Below are 20,084 nucleotides of genomic sequence, written 5' to 3'. Positions count from 1 at the left end.
CCAGAGCAGTTACTATGGTTTGCCAGTTTTCCATAGTTAGCTATGACAGAGCTGGGAAGAGAAATCTCATTTCCAAGTATGTACAACAGTTCACTGCCATATAAATCCTTAATCTCCAAAAGGCTGAATGTGGCTGAATATTTGCATATTCTATGTATGAACCTGTTTGCCTCCACATACATAAGCTTACAAGGTATTGTCTAGTCCAAGTAATTTTAATTCACACCTGTAAGAACTACAAGTGGGACCTGTATGTACCCACATGCCCAAGGTTTACAGACCTTGGTAGTGAGATGGCATTACTTGTTTCCAGATATCTACGTCTGTATGATCTCCTCTGCACACAACGTGGCAGCACAAGGGAAGTACATCGCCATAGTCAGTACAACTGTGGAGACCAAGGAACCCGAGAAAGAAATCAGACCAGCTTTGGAGCTTTTGGAACCAATTGAACAGAAGTAAGTGATGTGTTCATTTATATCAGCTAAAATCCTAGGTGGTTTTTGGCTCCATGGTAGGACAAACCCCATGAGAACAAAGAAAAGCAGCCATCATCTCTACCAGGTTCATCCTTTGGGATTTGCTTTTTAGGCGAAGCAGTGAGTGGGTGTGGGGTCAGCTCACTGAATTCTTTTTCTCCTCCAGATTCGTCAGCATCAGTGACCTGCTTGTACCAAAAGATTTGGGAACAGAAAGCCAGGTGAGTGTGGTGATCTGAAAAGGGTATTATCAGGTTTTACTGGGAGACTTCCCTAGTTTCAAATCTTTCTAATTTTTATCTCCAGATCTTTATTTCCCGTACATACGATGCTACAACTCACTTTGAGACAACCTGTGATGACATTAAAGACATCTATAAGAGGATGACAGGATCTGAGTTTGACTTTGAAGAAATGAAGCGCAAGAAAAATGACATCTATGGGGAAGACTAACAGTAGACCGTGTTATCATAATTGGGACAAACTTTAAAATTTGGCAAATAATGCATATTGTATGAAATCAATATTGTAAGGCCTGCTTTTGTAATCCAAACTGAGAAATTGCAGAGTACTGCACCAGTAAATATACCTCCCCTTTCTAATATCGTGTATTAACTTGTTTTCATGGAGTGGCTATTCAGAATTGACAGGTGACCACATTCTATACTGTTAAACAAATGCTGGCTTTTTCTTCTAGTGAAGGGTAAGTTTTAAAGAAACATTGTGATACTGATACAGAGAACTGATACAGTATTTGTATCTTTTTATCAGTGTAGCCTTTGCAGTTATGTGCTTCTGCTGCTGAAGAGCTGGATCAATACAATTTGTGTGCCATCTGTTCTCTTGATATTAAAGAGATTTGAAATCAAATATTCCACAATTTGGGACAGCATACTGAAGTTTTCCCTATAGCTTTACAACATTTTATGTCCTGTCAAGTATTATGATAGGGCCCATGTAGCCTAGCCACAAAGATTGGTTTATGTGGGCCTAAAATTCTAACAGAACTCCAGACTTCAAGAGTTCATTTTGGAGGAAGCCTGTGTGTGGTGTTTTAACCTAATGAAATTGATGAAAGCGAAGGGGAAAGACCTATCATAAAGCAGATAAATGTAGAAGCTTCTTTGTATCCCAGGTGTGGCTTCTTCAACGGACCAAGCTGCAATGCAGTATTGATTTGACAGAGCCTCTCCTTCAATAATGATGTCTGCCTCAAAATGTCTCCAAAATGATTTCTTTACTGCAAAATAAAGCCAAACTCTGGAAACCAGTTCCCTCTCAATTGGTCTGTTTGTGTCCTGGTGTTTAAGAGCTATAAGTATTGTGCCAGCCATGTTTATTTCTGTTAGTAGAGCAGAAACTATGCCAGGAGAGATGCTGGAGTGAAGTGTGTGCTCAGTCACTGACAGCTTGTGAAGATTCAAACTTGGATGGATAAAAGAGTCTGTTATCTGGCTTCACTGTGAGTAGACCCCAAATTATATTCTTTTGACTCAATATTAACTGTGAAACTTACATATTCTCATTAGTGGTTTACAACAAGTATTCTTTTCCATACAAATCCAGGTTACTGCCTTTGGTAATTTTGCTTACAAGTAACATTTACAAGAGAATAAGTGAATTGTCAGGTGAAATAGGTGCTTTAATATTTTCATGTAATTTAAATTGTAATTAGAAATATTTTTTAACTGGTACCTCCTTTCCCTTTGATAGCATATACAGTGTGATAGCTATCAGATGAAGACAACCATATTCTTAAAGGGTGAATATTGATTCTTATAGTTAAGTCTGAAGCACATATGACTAAAGTAGATAATCTGTTCAAGCAGTCAGGGTAATAATTATTCAGATTGTTTGATATACTTTAGTTCAGTTTCTAAATCTCTACCCATTTTTAGCCAGATAATTCTTTGTTGGGGGGACTGTCTTATGCATTGTATGATGTTTAATAGCACCTCTGACCTAGCCACTAGGGTGCCAGGAACACCTCCCTTGCCCGAGAACCAAGTGTGTCCAGATGCTGTAATGTCTCCTGGGGGATAGAATTGCCCCATTTGAGAACCACTGCTTTATCTATGTGATAAGATGACCTAAAATTCCAGCAAGTCTTTCCCTTCCCTACCCATAGTATTTTAAATTGTGAACTATTAATGCAGGCAGATGCACAAGCTGGACTAATATAAGTAGAAAGAAAGAAAAAAACCCAGCACTTTTGCATGTTCCTCACTTAAGTATACTACCTGTGTCCCAGGCCAGTGGGGTACAAATAACAATGCACAATTTCTGGAAGAGCCTATAGTCTGGATCAGACCCATTATTCTGTGGCTTGGTTAAATGTTAAAATATAGAAAAGGTGGTATGGAAACTGATCGTTTTGTGGGCTGGGTATTGGAAGGCTTTTCAGCAAAGAGAGATGAATGTTTGATGTACAGCTTGTAAGGTGACCATGTTGGGCAGATAGCACCCGACAAATAGTAGTTAGGTACTCACTAAATGTTTCTTTTTCGTTAGTAATTTCAAATGAATTCAGGGTGTCAAATAGGGTATGGTCCTCTTATTAGAGTCTTACCCCCTGGAGTAAAATAAAGTGGCTTCCTAAGCAAAAGCTAGTGTCAAATAATTAAACTTTATTCTCCTTGTGAGGAAATAACAGTGAAACTAGTACTTCTGTTTGGGTAGGAAGTATACAAAGCAGATGAATGGCTTTTGAAAGACATTTCTGTACAGGTCTAACAGCCCCAGAGAAGGGCCAGGTGAAAAGTCTTGTGGCCCTGGCTGGGTAGCTCAGTTGGTTAGAGCATTGTCTGATACGCCAAGGTTGTGGGTTTGATGTCTGGTCAGGTTGGCACATACATGGAACAACCAATGAATGCATAAATGAGTGCAACAACAAGTTGATGTTTCTCCCTCTAAAGTCATTAAGTTAAAAAAAAATAGTTAAGTCCTGTGAGTGTCCTCTTCCTGTAGCCTGTTGCTCAGTGCACATGACCGGGGGAGGGGAAAGGACTGGGCAGGTCTCTGGGACTAGACTTCATGGATCAAGGCTAAAATGATTAAGCCAGAGGAGTCCTCTGGGACCTAGTTATTCCTAAGTGGCCTAAAAAGTGCTAATGCTTTCTTGACAAACACCAATTTTTGCTATAAAGTAATCGCAGAAAGTTTTTTTTAAGTTGTCTTTATTTTTTAAAAAAGGAAACAAATTAGTTACAAAAACCTTTGTTCCAAATAGATGCTGTATGTTACAAATGTTTTTTGCTTGGTTTTCACCATAAGATAACTGTAGAAATTATTTCTAATATCATAAATAAGTATATTGCTTAGAGTTGATTTTATAGTTCACTATTTATAAAAACAAGTGAAAAATGACAGTTTATAAATTTGTACCATTTTGGAAGAAAGGTTAATAACTTTATGTAGTGTTGTTGGAGTAACAGCAAATGGGGTGCTAAAACTTTTAAAACAGATTGACATGCATTACCTATGCTTTGCTGACATTAATATACAAAAACAAAGCTATTGGTTAAAATACTCATTTTTGCAACAATTGAGTAAAGATGTTTATACTATTATTTTTAACAGTAGGTTCAATTAATAGCTTTAAATTAAAATAATTTAAAACAAAATATTTAACACTGCAAGCCAAAGCTAATGGACAACTACTGGGTCACTATGAATGAAGTCAGATGTTTTAAGAAAATACAAACAAAAAAGAAGAAGGAAAACTCTTCCCCCAAGTTGTAGAATATTGATTTTTCAATTATGAGAGGGAAAGACTCATATATGTGTCTTAAGAAGTTTTTCAAACAAAAGGGAAAATGCTAATCTTTTGGCATCATTGATGTCTAGGCAAGCTACATTTTAATCATCTGGGTAAACTCAGAATTTGGTAAATACAACTTCCACCTCTAAGTAAAGTTATTTTTAATTTATAGCATGATAAATATATAAGGTAAAGAACAGTTTTGAACAGCTGGTTCCCTCACAGACACAAATGTCAGAATATCGGCCTTCAACTCCAGCTGACAAGGGAAAGTTACAGAAAAAATGTGCTTACCAATAGCTACTCCTAAATGGAGCTGCTACTTTTTGTATATTTTCAATAAAGTTATTTACATCTGTAACAAGGATGCCACTATTTTCAAAGACTTCTCTGGAGACAGGCTTTTCTGTGGAAAGAAAAAAATCTTTTGGTGAAAAATTCATTAATGTACTTTTTAATATGTATAGCTGACATACAACATTATATTAGCCTCAGATGTACAATGGAGTAATTCAACAGGTTAATAATGTGCCTTTTTAAACGTAGGAGAAACTCCTTTGTTGAAAAAAAGAAAACTTTTGTGAAACTCCCTAATTGGGGATGGAGGTCGGGGGCGGGGAGTCTGGTTCCAGAGAAGAAAGATTTGAAGCTTTAGGAGTAGCTGCTTCTATGGGGGGGGGGGGGGGGGGGGGGGCTGGGAGGAACTGCTGAAAACCACTGATAAATGACAACTATAGTCATTCCTTTAATAATTTTTAAAGGCTTGGTGAAGATTCACATAAAACATTAAAAATTAGGAGTAAGTATAAAATTAAGTTAGTACTCGTAGGAGATGATGAAACTTAGTAGAAACTGTTGGAAACTATTAACTAGACCTGGCATTTATCAGGGTAACAGCTGATCTGGGATATAACCACATATATCTTACAATACCCAATGAATCCACTTGCAAGGACATTTTTAGAGTTGACCTATTTTGGCATTAACTGATTGATAAAATGAAACTGAGGCAGAACAAAGGCTCTGTGACTTTTACCTGTTAGGAAGACAGCAAACCTGGCATGAATATGCTGAATTTGCAGGTTTAGCATACATTTTAAATATTCTGCTTTTGTTGATGATCGAGAGTCACACTGGTGATAATGAAGCAATTCAATGATATCTGCACTCTGATATGACTTCAATATTAAGTTCTTCTTATGTGCAATTGAATCCACTCTGGAAAATACACAGAAATGTTAAATTTAGATTCAGTGTAAGTTCATTTTTATACTGTATCTTAATTCTGTTGTTTTATTCCTAGATATTTTGCCTTCACTATACTTCTGGTTTATCTACTTATAATAAAACCAGCTCCCGAGATCCTTTGTTCCTATTTTTTTTCCACTGTACACTTGCCTTCCTAGAGGTCAATGTCCTGATGCTTTCCCTCAAAACTATTCTGGCAAATACAGATTTTTAAAAAGTAGCATCCTTGGTCCAAGAAATATGGACATATATAATACATTCATCAACTATTACTTCCAACAATGTTGCCAGCAAGTGGCCCTCTTACTGCATTCTTTATTATAGAGCAATGGTTCCAAACCTTCTAAGTCTCTTCAAAACCTCTTCACTATACTTCTGACTAAAACTATGTCACAGCTAGATTTTCCTTAATTTCTCACCTTTTAAATCTTACTACCTTCCTTCCTTCCTCTTTCAGAGGCGAATGTTGCATCTACCTCTGCTCTGGATTCCATCTCTCCAGTCTTCTCTATCACTCACTTATATCTTCTCCATCCTGCTTGCTGGAGAAAACCAAAATTGTATGTATCCCCACCACTCTAGTGAGTGATAGGAACTATTTACATCATGATGTTGAATTTCCTTCCAGGCTTTTTCTTTTGTACATGCCCATTTTCGATTGGCATCATAATGTACATAATTTTAAAATAACGACTTTTCTGTGTTATATTCCTTACTGCTATAAACAGAAACTTGTATGTTTCTACTTACTGTGTTAAATTTTTTATGGCATTATTTTGCAAATATTAAAAATTCATATAAAAAAATTAGCCTGCAGATGGAATTGAGGCTGGTATCATAGTTACTGATAACCACCTATGGCTATAAACACCCTTGGTGCTTTTTGAAAAAGCTAGGTGGTTTTTTAGTTTTAGATAAATTATGCCAAAGGCCAAAGGATATGAGTTTTCTGATCAGCTCTCATTATGCCAGATCAGTATGATTTGAATTGCCAATAGTGACGTACTTCTCTACCCAAAGTTCTATGAATGCTAAATTTAATTTTTTAAATAATTTTTAATAATTTTATAGATCTGCTCTGGCGCCTCAGAGCTTTGATTTGCTTCTCCCATTATTCCTGAATTGAACCTTCTAAAGTGGTTGGCTAATTAATTCCTCGTGAACTCGTGGTGACAGCCCTGGACCCTGTTAGCTCCTGGTTGTCCTCCTGTCCTAGTGCTTCTCTTAAGTACAAGCCTTTCCTGAACTTCTAAGCCACCTTTCAACATATCACACACTTCCACAATTTTGGCTGTTTTCACATCTAGGTTTGTGTTCCTCTGGAGAAAGCAGTATGGTGAAACAGTTCCTCTGGAGAAAGCAGTATGGTGAAACACAGTAATGAACATTCTGGGGTTGAAGCCTAGCTTCACAACTGTCCGACTCCATATTTGACCTGAGTCAGATCTGTCCTGTCCTCTCTGTGCTTCCATTTCCATATCATTGAAGTGGGTGTTTACCTCCTCTGTATAAAGTTAGGACGATATAATCTAGGTAAAACACCTAACAGTGCCTGAAACAATCATTTAACAAATGAAATCTATTCTTTACCTAGTCTGTCTCCGAGCTCCAGATCTTCCTTTCCCAGTCTCACTAGAACCTGGAGGCACCCTCAGACTCCAAGTCTCTTTAGCCAAGGAATCAATACTTAAAAATTCCAGTTCTACATAAAGAGGTTTGCCTATTGGTAAGCTACTGTTTCAGGGTAAAATTCAATTAAGTATATATTCTCATCTCAATTTGCCCATAGTTCATTTATTTTTTATAAGTCACAGTAGTAGAGTCTGAACTTTATGGACATTTTAGGACCTTTATGTCTGACTTCTTTACCTCTTGTTGGTTGGTCTAGAGAATACTACTCAAAGTATGTGCCTATAAACATTTTTCTTTTTTAAAAAAATCCTTGCTGGAAGGTATTTATTGATGAGAGAGAGAGAGAAGAGAGGAAAGGAAAAGAGAAGAGGAACATGGATCAGTGCCTCCCATATACACCCTGACAGGGGATCAAACCTGCAACCTTTTGGTGTACAAGATGATACTCCAACTAACAGCCACCCGGCCAGGGCTGTGCCTATAAACTTGATTACAACACACAGCTTCCTTCACTGAAGGCCCTACTACAAAACAAAATCCAAAAAAGTCAATCGACCTTAATACTGTGTTTAGTGATACAGATGATTTTCATTCTAGCACAAACTATAACCTTGAGGAATACCCACCAGTCCAGAGCACACGGAACATTTCAGGGCTAATTACATGTCAGAGGGGGGAAGGGACCCTCCCCTCCACCCCCAACTCCAAGCCCTCAGCTGACATCAGGCCTTACCTGGTATCTTCCTTTAGCTTTTTACTTTCCCTGTAGTGAAGCAACCACTTCCATCTTCCATTTCCATTTAGTTTCTCCAGGATTTTGACAATTTCCTTTAGTTGAACTGCAGAATAGAGTAAGTTGTGTTTTAAGGTTTTTGGCTTGTCTACTCAAAGCCCAGAATTTATTACTTGTTAAAAAATAAGACCCATGTTTGAATGTATACCATCATTGTCACTTTGTAGCTGGGCAGGATCCCATACTGCATTTCAAAGGTCCAGCAACCTGTGGCCCCTCAACTCAGTACTACCTACTCATACTTCAGTAGCAGAGAACGGTATAGAGAAAGAGCACTGCGATTACGAGCAGTTACAGCTTTGAATGTACAGAAACCACATAGGAGGTTTAATTGCAACAGCAAAAGTCTAGGTTTCTAAATACAGTAGAATGTACGAATATTTTCCAACTCCAGTTTCCATGAACAATCCATGTTTGTTAAGATATATATATCCTCCTGATACTCTAATCCAGAAATGGTGTATCCACATTTAGTTCTAACGTGGCAGGTTTTGTTCATACACATAAATATCTGCCCTGTGCTCTGACATCCTTAGGTCAATTCAGTGTCCTGAGAGAAGCAGATTATATACAGCTGACCTCAAAATAACACAGGGTTAGGGGCACTGACTGCTCACTCAATGGAATAATCGTGTATAACTTAAGTAGGTGCCCTGCATACAGATACCCAATCTCCAGTTGACCCCTGAACATGGGTATGAATTGGTCAGATCAATTATAAGTAGATGCATAAAATTCAAACTTGTGTTCTTCAAGGGTCAAATATATATTAGTGTTCAACCAGATGACTGACACAACTTATAGTAGCCAGTTTTTAAAAGATTTCCATAGCAACAGAAATGGAAGAGGGCTGATTCTAAACAACAAAATCTGTAGCCGAGTTGATTGTAGCAAGTGAAGAGGTCGAATGTTAAAAAAAAGTCTCAAATTTATGACTGTTTTAGCCACACTTCTGCGAGAAGGAACTTAGGTTTGGTGGTGAAGACAATCAGTTAATACAAGGGGTTAAGAGAGTGTACATTGGGAATGAGAACTATACGAAAACTGCTCTTTTCCATGAAATACTAGGTCACTGGGAGAGGAGGAATTGATTTGACTAGATTTCAAAGAAAGAAGCAAGGAAATTGAAAGATTAACCTAATGTTAAAGTTTCTAATATTCTGTCATCCGATACCACAAAGCCGCCTGTCCGAAACAGCTCTTGGAAGGTGTAATTGAGAACATCTTCAGGGCTGTCTACTCCAGTGAAGATGACATTGGGAAAATGCTTCAGCTTCAGCAAAGAAGGAATCTGTGAAACATAAACGGATCCCACAATGAAGATAGGTTCACTGGGTTGCTTTTGTCACTTTTATCCAAGGGTTTCAAGATTCAGAATAGCTAAAAATACTTTTAACCTTGATGAGTGATGGGTAATTCTGCTACATGTAAGGAATATTAAATCAGTTTGTCGTCAAGGCTACAAACTCATTAATAACGCTAGTTAATTACAAAGTGATCTCTACAACTCTACACGCTGGAGGTTGTGAGGGAAGAGTATACCTGAGGTTTTGGGGACCTTTAATCAGGCAGGTGATAGGCTAACACTATCACTCCCTGTCTCCAGCTTCACCTGGTGTCGGTGCTGTAGGGATGGGTCAGTTACTACCGCCTGACAGCAGGGCTGTAGCTACGCTCATAAGTTAGATTTTCTTGGGAGAAGCAATCACCTTTATTCAACCAGTAGGTAAATATCATAAATTAAAAATGTTTACAAGTCCTTTTAAAGAAAGATTTATTTCTATTAGACAAAAATTTACCAATATCTTTTTATAGTTTTCCCTTAGTTACTATGAATTTAAAAGGGCTGTGACAAGTCTAATAATTACAAATAACAAATGGCCTGGAATACATTTCTTTGTAAGAAAGGTACTTCCAAACCTACCTGATGCAAATGTGATGAGATATCTTCATTTTTGATGATGACCATCAGAATATCATTCTCTCGGTGAAAAACTTGACAGAAATGCTGAGGTTCAATTTCTCTATGGCCTCCTTTCCTCAGAATATTCTGAAATATTTACAAATAGCCATTACTAAAATAGGGATACTTGCACAGAACTACTTTTATTGTTTACTAAGAACATCTAAAGACACATCCTATTTACTAAATTATGTTCTAATAAGGCAACATAAATGGCAGTTTGTCTTATTACTAAGTGAGCTTTCACCTGTAAAAGAGATGACTTCTCAGTATCATGAACAGCTGGGTTTAGAAGTTTATTTCAAAGGCAAAAAAAAGCACTGTATAATAAATCTCTTATGTCCATGAAGTATCAGAGGCTGATTCTTTATATTAAAAGAAAAAAATTTTAGAAGGGAAGGGAGGAAGAAAGACAGGGAGAGAAACATCAACCAGTTGCCTCTTGTACATGCCCCGACTGGGGACCAAACCTGCAACCCAGGCATGTGCCCAGACTGGGAATCAAACTGGCAACCTTTTGCTCTGCAAGACAACACCCAACCAACTGAGCTCAAGTGGTCAGGACAAAAGGATGATTCTTTTTAAATATCAGACTTAAATAATGAGTTTCACATTCTTCAAGGGAATTACCTTGGGGATACAGAGATGCGCTCAAAAATGCCACCTCCAGTCAAAACGTTTCTAGAACTCTTGAAAATACCTGTAACAGCCATGTATTACTTTGAGTATCACTAATGAAAACTTGGATATGGGATTTGAATACCATGGGATATTATGTTAAAATGTGCATGGTTGTTAGGCACTAATCTATTATACAGAATAGCTCTGAGATAGCCTTATAGGAAGGGTGAGTTCATGTAATTAAAGACATTCTTTAACCTTGTCTTCCTTTGTGATTTTAACACTTTTTGTCTGAAGGATCCTGGAGGTTTCTATTGCACACCTGGATATTCCTAGTCATACCAAAAGCACGGTGTCTTATGATCACCTATTTCCTTTATAAAAATAAAGTGTTAACTTTAGATAGTTTCCCTTGGATCTCAAAACAACTCAAATTTTGACTATTTCAATTCATTGCTAAAAATGTATGGTAATGTATTTTCAAGTAAATTCCTATGGGCAAGATGTCTTAACAGACCCCACTAAAATATGTAAATATAAATCTTTAGCCCTCACTTATTTTAGTAGTAAACGATTTGAATAAATACATTTTCTGTTCACCGTTTTCATCAAATCCTGTGGTGGTCTGGGCTATTTTGTCATGCTTTCTGAATTTTAACAATAATAAAGGACCTCACAGATCTTCCTTATCAAATAAATGCGGTCCTGACATCTCATCACTAATCTCATCACTAATGATTCTCCAGGATTGAAGAATTGAAGGGATAGCTTTCTGAGCTTTGCTTTGACAGTACTTTCTTTATTCCCGTTTCTTTTACGTGTCAGAACTTTCTCACTTGAAGATTAATTTTACCTTTGTACACTATTTTCTGTTGTAAATGGTGGCTACATGATAAAATATTATTGTGAAACAATACATTTACTATCGAAACAGGCATGATATCTTGAAGTACTATATTCCTACCAGACCTATGATCTGTCTCCTACATGAAAACGAGTATCATCTGTGCTCTGTAAAGGAAGTAAGAACTACGATACTGCACTGTTGCTTTTGAAAAGATGGAAGCAAAACAAATCAAGTATTCTGCTCACTGGTAACTCTGTCAGACTTACTTTAGCATACTCAGGGATACTTAGCCAAACAAAATTAATTCAAGGTAAAACGAAACTAATTTCCAGGTTATTTTTGGCAGCCACCTTCAAAAAGGTCTGAAGGTCATTTAATACCATTTCAACTACACTGCTTACCAAATGGCATGGAAATTGGCATAAAAATGATGGGGAGAGGGTACAGGGATAGATTTGGCAACCATTTATGAAGTACTTTGGAGAAGAAAAGACTCCCCAACAAGAAAAAAATCTGTTATACAAAAGATCAGACCCCACACATTTGGAAAAAGCTTTAAATATTTTAAGATCATATTTAAATGATACAAAATAGGAGCCATCAGCCACCTTTGAGAAGAAAGCGTGGATAGCTTCCAGTTAAAGCCTGTTACCTGTCATTTTTCCAATCCATTCCCCACATCAGATGAAGGGATCCCTCTCTAAAATGCAAGTAAAATGCTATTCATCTTTTAGAAATACCTTTCAGCACCACACCAGTGACCTCAGAATAGTCTAAATATCTTAGTGTGACTTCTGCTAAGGCCCTTCTTCCTAACATGGCCCTTCCTTACACCTCTAGACATGTGTCTTGATAGTACATACACACTATGCTCCAAGCTTATTGATTGGCTCTCTTCACTGGGCCCCTGTGTAGCCTGTAGCCCTTTGACCCTTTTGGAAACTCTCTTAGGGTTCCCTTATTCTTTACATCCTACTGTGCTGAGCCTTTGACTGAAACTGCCTACTCCCTCTCTGGCCAGACTCCCAGCCCATGAGGAACAGTGTCTGCTGTGTCCACTGCATCCTCGACACAAAGAACCTCATGTTTGCTAGCTTCACACCTGCTTCAGGGAAGAGCAGGAAGCTGCCATGCAGGTCTCATCATCTATCTAATGTGCCCTCTGTGATGATGACAGTCACACATCAAAAACATAGTCAGGTGTCTAATGTTACTTAGTATTTCAACATTGATGGATTTATCATATGGATTACATCACGTGACAGATATTCTGGACTTGACACAGGACTTCTCACAAGTACTGACATATAGTGAACTCTGAAGCAAATCTAGTCAAACATTTAGAACCAGAACTCTTACTAGTCTAGCTGTCCACACCCCATACAAGAGGTCAGCCTCGCTAACTTTAGAAAAATGCCCCCGACTTCCCTGACTATGCCAATTGCCCTCAAAGAAATGTAGAAGCACCTGTACTTACCATATTTAGTCTTACACTTATTTTCGTGTCTTTTATCAGCATTTTTCATTTCCCCTCACCTGTACACATCAGGGCTCTAAAACAGACACTGAGAAGACTGCTGTTATTTGAACTGGCTCCTCCACAAGTGTGGCAAGGCGCAACTTTGGGCTGGTGCTCCAAGTGGGTGAAGATGGGGCTGGCATGACCAGGACTGAGCTGTGGGCCAGAAGTGTGAATACACATGGGGTAGGGGCCGAGCCAAGCAGCAGGCACACTGAGGGCAATGTGAGCTCTGATAGCTGGGGAAGGAAGCTGCCACTCTGGCAAAGGCCAGGCCAGACCTGGTGGTGCTGGATTGGAATTAGGAGGAGCATGTACCCGTTTTTGTTTTAAAAACAAACATATACATGTTACTTGTACATTTAACACATCTATTTCTTGGCTTTCTGCTGGGTAGATGTAGATGCAATGATAGCCAGTGGCACTGAGGTCACCCACTGCCCAGACTTGATTCCAAATGCTATTCTTCACTAAGAAGAATCATAGCTCCTTTGGAGAAATGGCTTAAGGCTAAGTCAGGGAATACACAATATAAGCCTGTATCATCATACTACACCACGAAAAGTGTCCAAAGAATTACGGTGACTTGTGAAAAGGACACAAGCCAGCTTAAAGGGACTCCCACTAGCTAGGTCTGGGACAATTTGAGCATTAACATAACCAAATAGTAATTCTGAGTAAAATAATATGGAACATTGGTCCACAATGACAACAAGTAAATAAATAAACAAATGAAAGAGAATGGAAAAATCTACCTTACAGCAATGAACTAATGAAGGTACAAGAAACAATGGAATTACAATATCAGTATGTGGCAACCATCACAGTGATTCAGGCAAGAACCATCAATCTGGACGGTGAAAGTCTCACAAAGAATAGGTTATTTACATATCCTATTGTATCTCCCACTTACTAGTAACTATAACATGCTTATTAATTGTACATGGGAGGGACCTGGCAGAAACCATCTTAACCAAGTGAAAAATGTTAATATACTAGGAACCTGACAAAAACTGAAAGAGACATGACAAGCAAAGACAACATGTGATGCTGACCTAAAGATGGAATCTGTGTACTACATAAGCATGGTGCATTCATGCTCAGGTCCTGATTTTTTTAGGGTTGTACTGTGATCATACAAAAGAACATCTCTGTGGAAGTCTCATGTGAAGGTAATACACACCTATGTATTAAGAGGTAATAGGAGACTGTGTCTGCAACATATTTTCAAACGGTTCAGAAATGTTAACAGTGGGGTATTTGGGTGAAGGGTACCATTTCCACGATCTTGATGTGAATTTGAAATTATACTTTAAAAGTTAAAATAAAATATTTCCCTGGCCAGGTAGCTCAGTTGGTTAGTGTCATCACAATACATCACGGTTGTGGGTTTGATCTCCAGTCAGGGCACATACAAGAAGCAACGAATGAATGTATAAGTGGAACAACAAATCAATTTTAAAAAGAGAGAATGCTGTCTTTTTCAAAAAAAATTTTTTTTGAAAGGATAAAATGAGGAAGCCATGGTGAATGGAGACAGATTCTGGCTCCTATGAAGTTAGAATTTTACCATGGTTACATCATTTAAAAGTAAGGACCATGTTCTTAATAACTTATTAAGCTATCCTAATATTTAATTTTTAAAAAATACCTGAAATCAAAAGAGGTCCCTTTCAATAATCCATATTAATGAAGATAGGTAATAATTTTTTTTAATCTGAATTTTACCTCAAGAACATTTGAATTTAAGTATATCTATACTTGTAACTTTTTGTGATAGTGACTGCATTAATTCTGGAACATCATACAGTACCAAAGGCAGATCCTCGTAGCATAACATTTAGTATGCAGACAAAAAAATGAGCTGTGAAACTCAAATACCACTTCATATATCATCTCTTTCTGAAGCCAAGAATGCTAAATGTATTACTTTTAAAATAAGCTAAAATTAGACAGCAATCAAAATAATATAAACTATAAGGAAAATCTGGCACTTTACCTTTGTTCTCACAAAGAATGACTTGTCTCCTGTTTCAATGAGGTAGAAAAGAAAGGTGCTTTTACAAGCCTCTTTCATGACACTTTTTAGTTTGACATGCAAACTGTTACACAAGTCTGTAATCATGTCTTCATAGGAGGCTGACTTTCTTGGGAAAGATGAATATATCTCTTGAGATATGGCTTCTCCAGAAGCAACATTTGACTCTTTATCTCTGAAAGCGACTTGGTTGCTGTTCATCATCACCTTGTTGAATTCTGCATATTCATTGAGAATAAGGGAGATGTCATTCCTGGATTCCTTCGAAGTACTATTATATTTCAGTTTGTTGAGGTGGAAGGAAACAGTCTGATTTCTTTCAGAATTTGTAAGTTGATTTCTCTTGTGATCACATCTTTCCTCCCAAAAGGAAGAACTGTCCAAATCACTGAGCATGTGGCCTCTCCGGTGCTGGCTCTGTGTTCTGGCATCTGAGTGCATGATTGTTACGACGAGGGGACTTCTGCTCCGGGATGGAGGATGGAGAACTGGAGACTCGGATGTTTTCGGCGAAGGGAAAGCCTCAGCAGCAATTTGGACTGGTGGCTCCTTAAGAAAAACGGTGGAAGAGGCAGAAGGCTGAGAATTCCCACTCTTTACAATTTGTTTCAGTTTTTGATCAAAACGCAGATACTCCAGATCTAAAGTGTTCTGCGTAAGGTCGTCTGCCACCTGCCAAGTATTTGTCCAGGAGCTAAGCAAACTATGTTCAGCAGTGATGTTTGAGTGCCTCCTCAGGCTGCGCAATGTTCTCTTGGTATCTTTGAACTCTTTAGTTATAGTAAAGTTAGTGTAAGTCCTAGGGACACCATAACGATCTTTGATTTGTATACAATATGGCACACACACATCTTCTTTCTTTAATCCAATGGACCGGTTTCGGGGAGGTATGCTGGTCTCCAACCCTGGAACTCGATTATAGTAGCCCCTATCTTCATTATCACTATTATTTGGGCTCAGGAAAGAGTCATACCCATCTTCTGAAGCACTTTCTTTCTTGTTGTGACTACATTGTAAAGTACAGGAACCCTCTAGGTCTAATTTGAGATTTCTACAATCATCAAAGGAATCTTGATCAGAGTCTCCAGAAAGTGGTTCATAATGGATATCAGAATTCACACTAACATCCATGTCTCCACCCAGGGTTTCAGAGTCCTCCTCGGCACTGAGATGCTCATCAGGGCTTTTATTTTCCACTTGCTCTTTAGAGACTCCATAAACAGGAGGAGCACAAGATTTGGAAATAAAAAAGGCAGAAGGCCTTTTGATATTTTCACTGGTGGCTGCTGTATTTTGGTAAGAATCAGCAGATAAATACATGGGGGAAAGCCTGCCATTCAAAAGATCTTCTGTTTTGCATGCTGACATATCTTGCAGCATATGGATGTTTTTTTGCTTGCTTTTTGGAGATGTGGTGTTTGATTTAGAGCCAAAACAATCCAGATCTATGTTTTCTTCATGTAACTCAGCTTCCGTTTCACTATTCTTAAGCAAATTGGTCATTCTGACTACTGATATTTCCTGTGTTTGAAACCCTGCCTCTATGTTTATGGGTCTTGTAAAATGGGTTAAGGTAGCATCACCTGAGGAAAACTCAACTTTGGGGATCTCTGAGTGCATGCGTACCTGTGTGTTATCAGCTCCCCAGTCTGAGCTCAAGGACTGAACTTGCATGTAATTGCCTTCATTTGTTTTTGAATCACTGCTAAAGAAACTCTCCTTAATGCTTTTCATCATATCACTTGGAGCACTTGTAGTAACAAATGTGTCAACGACAGACTTATTTTCCATAACCTTTCTAGGACTAAATGGAGACTCATTGGTCTCCAAGGCAATATGATTTAAGTCCAAATTTCTGTTCTCTAAACTAAATGGCTGCAATGGATTTCCTGATGTTACCAATTTTTCTGGAGAAGTCTTCAAGTCAGCTCTGTAAGCGGCGGTTGAGGCAGACTGGTTTAACTCTGTATCGCAGCATGGCACCTTCTCTGAGAAAGAGAATCCTTTCTCATGTTCACTTGGGACAATTTTCTCTGTTACTTTACCCAGAAGGGTTAAATATCTATCTTTTTTTCCTGGATGATTATTTAATACTAGAGGCATTTCAGGAGAAAGATGTATTTGTTGTACCCAAGTTAAGTTATCTTGTCCCACTGGATGGATAGGACCAACATAAGAATTTTCTTTTTCTGCTATGGCCATATCTACTGACTTAATCTGAAAGAATTTTTCACCATTCTCACACTGTATATTAGGATGTTTTAAAGAACATGGAGACACAGCCCGAGATGATTCTATTTCTTCAACTGGTACCTGGGGATCAGGACTAGAGGCTGGTGATACTTCCTCAATTGAACCAAAGGGAAAGTCTGAGGTAACATTAACTTCCTCTGTGAGCTCAAGGGCACAAGTTTCTTTAGGAAGCATTAAAGTAGCCACTTCTAAGTTATCACCTTTTCTTTCCTTATCTAATGGTTTCTCTGACACTGTGGGAGGCACTGATGTATATTTAGCAGAATTCACTTCTCTGTTTTCTGTGAAAGTCACCTTTTCTGGCTCAATTATGTCTTCATCCATATCCTGGAGTTCTAAGTTTGATAATGGAGCCTCCTGATGTTGCTCTGTTTCACCAGCTGGAATTTCTTCTCTGGGACTTGTAGGTGGTGATATTGTGAGAGTTAGTTCAATATCAGAATCCTCCTCTAACTCTAGGCTGACTTCCTCTCCATTTATAGGTAGACTGGTTTGTTTAGCAAACGAATTAAATGATTCAAAGTTCCTATTTTCACTATTTAGACCGCTCCTGTCAGTATTTAATTCTAAAGAACCATTTGATGCATTACTTCTTGATGGAATGCAGTTAAGTGAGTAATTTTTTTCCAACGTAGCAGAGGCTGATGATGAGGCTTCTTTAGTCTGTGATGGCCCCAAAATCTCTTCCGAAGACATGCTTAAGAGACTGGTAGGCTGCAGAAAAAATTCTTGAGAGAGTTTCATTTCTTTTTTGGGTACTGAATAATTAGAACTTTTAGCCAGTGGTAATGCCTCCTTTTCCAATGAATTATCAGATGATGATGATGAGCCTAGAACAGGAATCTCTTTCTGTAATGAACACGTTTCATTATTAGCTAGTGTCTCTCCACTTACTGAGGAGGCACAAAGGTACATAGTGCCTTTTTCTCCTGATGGTGCTGGAGACAGAATGTCCTTCAGACTTTGTGTTTGTACATTTTCAAATGTAGACACAGGAAGTCTAAGATTTGTAGCAGGTGATACTTGTTTAATCAACTCCATATTAAAGGCTGCAGGTTTATCAGTTCTACTTACAATTTCTGTCTGTATTGGTACACAGGCATTGTTTTCAAAAGTCAGAGTAACTGGTTCCAGATTAATCACTACATACTCCATATCATCGTTCTTTTCCAATGAAGGTTGACATTCTTTGTTTTGGGGGCTGCTATGCTGGATTCTGGCCTGTAAGCCACTTGTCTTCGCTTGCATTGTTGCATGAAAAGTATCAACTTTGCTCTCAAGGGTGCTATATGCAGATTTTTGACAAATCACTGACTGATTGCTAATCCCATCACAAGTCTTGGTGAACGTGGTTTGTGTGACAGTATCATAAGAAGTCACTCTTGTGCTATCAAGTGGCTCAAAGGTTCTCTCTTCACCAGGAATAGAAGGTCCATTAGTTTGGGTACTTCCAATGCTAGAATGCACAACATTAGAAGTCTCTAGTTTACCTGATGATTCTTGTTCAGCTTTTTCCTCAAGCCTCTGAAATGACAAAAGTTAAAATAAAAGAATCAAGAGTCAAACAGGTTTTTTTAAAAAAAGTTTACATGTGAAAAACAGAATAGACAAAGATTAATTTTAATTTTATTCTTTTGAATCTTCTAATCTATAAGAGCAAAACAGGGTAAAGATCAAGCAATCCCTCTCTTTTTAGACAGGTTTTAAATACTCCACAAATAGGAAGTTGTTTTCTTTAATAATACAACACACAAATGAGAGCTCCAAAACTTTCAAATTACAGAGCCCATTTTTTTAAAGGACTTTTAGGAAGAAAAGTGGCTAGACCACTGCCAATTTAAAGCCTTGAAAATGCAGCCTGTTTGCTAAATAGCATTGCTTAATTTAGAAATGCAGCTTTAGAGAAAAAGTACTCAATTAATTTTCATTATTTTTAGTAAGATTAAAAGATAATATTTTAAAGCAAAGAATAACTTTATTTTAAACACCAGCTTTCAATAGACTATAAATATACTGTCACCTGGAACTTCCCCTAAGGACACAGATTAATTACTGTCTCTTGTACACAGAATACAATGGTATCAGTCTCCTCCATTCTGGTAAATGAAAACCCCTTATCCCTCAGCTATCTTTTTTGCTTATGACTGGAGATAATTTCTAACTCCTTGTTACCTTCTATTCAACAGAGCATCAGTGCAGTGTGCATGAATAAACTGAACCAAAGAGACTGATGGTCAATGTGGATCTGGGTTAAACATTACTACCTCTGGATAATTTTGATAAACTCCATACTCCTCTAGGCCTTAGTTTTGTTTTCCTTTTTTTAAAGGCTGAAGCAAATGGTAAAATGGGTTGGTCATAGAATTGACCATACACCTGTAATTTCGCGAACATTATGGTCACAGATTTCCTGCCATGTCTTATGACAGCCATGTTAGAAGTCAGGACCTGTGTTTCAAACTTCACTAAAAACATTTCTGTCTTAACCCAAGACACAGAACTGAGTAATTTGCAGGGTGGAGCTGAAACTCACGAGTTTTAAGAGAACATGACTGAAGAGGCACAAAACACAGATAAATCTTAATGCTAAGTCATTCTGAGAACTATTCTGTGATCCTCCCACACTGTGACCGTTAATGTTTGACCAAAGTCCCAATTCTTACCATGTCTTAGGAAAATGCAAAGTGTGATAACCTTGATATATTTAGACTGATACATATTTTTTGACTATAGTAAAGAGTAATGTTTCTAAGGCAAAGTGTGATTATTTGAAAGCACTGCAAAGTTAAACACAGAACCAGAAGCAATATGCTATTGGTTTCTAATACCCATTGAGCTAGAATTCTTTTGGATTATAGTTTCCCACCTATAGAATAAGGGACTGGTATATCACATGTGTATGCACCTTTCAAGCACAGGCATAGTATCTAG

General features: G+C 37.9%; 2 protein-coding genes across 4 annotated transcripts in view; one reads left to right on the top strand and one right to left on the bottom strand.

Annotated features, from left to right (window-relative positions):
* GDI2 (GDP dissociation inhibitor 2) overlaps window positions 1-1,749 on the top strand; it is a 33,033-nt gene extending 31,284 nt beyond the window's left edge. For both annotated transcript variants that reach the window (XM_090266462.1, XM_090266463.1), the window contains exons 9-11: window positions 314-458; window positions 646-700; window positions 786-1,749. In XM_090266462.1, the coding sequence (XP_090122588.1) occupies window positions 314-458; window positions 646-700; window positions 786-932 (347 nt within the window). In that variant the 3' untranslated portion in view covers window positions 933-1,749. The remainder of the gene's footprint in view (window positions 1-313; window positions 459-645; window positions 701-785) is intronic.
* Window positions 1,750-3,646: 1,897 nt separating this feature from the next.
* Window positions 3,647-20,084, bottom strand: part of TASOR2 (transcription activation suppressor family member 2) — a 56,735-nt gene continuing 40,297 nt past the window's right edge. For both annotated transcript variants that reach the window (XM_090266461.1, XM_090266460.1), the window contains 6 exons: window positions 14,862-18,677; window positions 9,837-9,962; window positions 9,050-9,203; window positions 7,853-7,958; window positions 5,276-5,457; window positions 3,647-4,645 (listed from right to left, as the gene is read on the bottom strand). In XM_090266461.1, coding sequence (XP_090122587.1) covers window positions 4,530-4,645; window positions 5,276-5,457; window positions 7,853-7,958; window positions 9,050-9,203; window positions 9,837-9,962; window positions 14,862-18,677 — 4,500 coding nt within the window. In that variant the 3' untranslated portion in view covers window positions 3,647-4,529. The remainder of the gene's footprint in view (window positions 4,646-5,275; window positions 5,458-7,852; window positions 7,959-9,049; window positions 9,204-9,836; window positions 9,963-14,861; window positions 18,678-20,084) is intronic.

This window comes from Furipterus horrens, unplaced genomic scaffold, assembly GCF_987537825.1.
Source record: "Furipterus horrens unplaced genomic scaffold, mFurHor1.1.pri manual_scaffold_2, whole genome shotgun sequence".
Lineage (NCBI taxonomy): Eukaryota > Metazoa > Chordata > Mammalia > Chiroptera > Furipteridae > Furipterus > Furipterus horrens.
The sequence above is the reverse complement of the archived record's forward strand: the minus strand, read 5'-3'. Positions and strand labels throughout refer to the sequence as shown.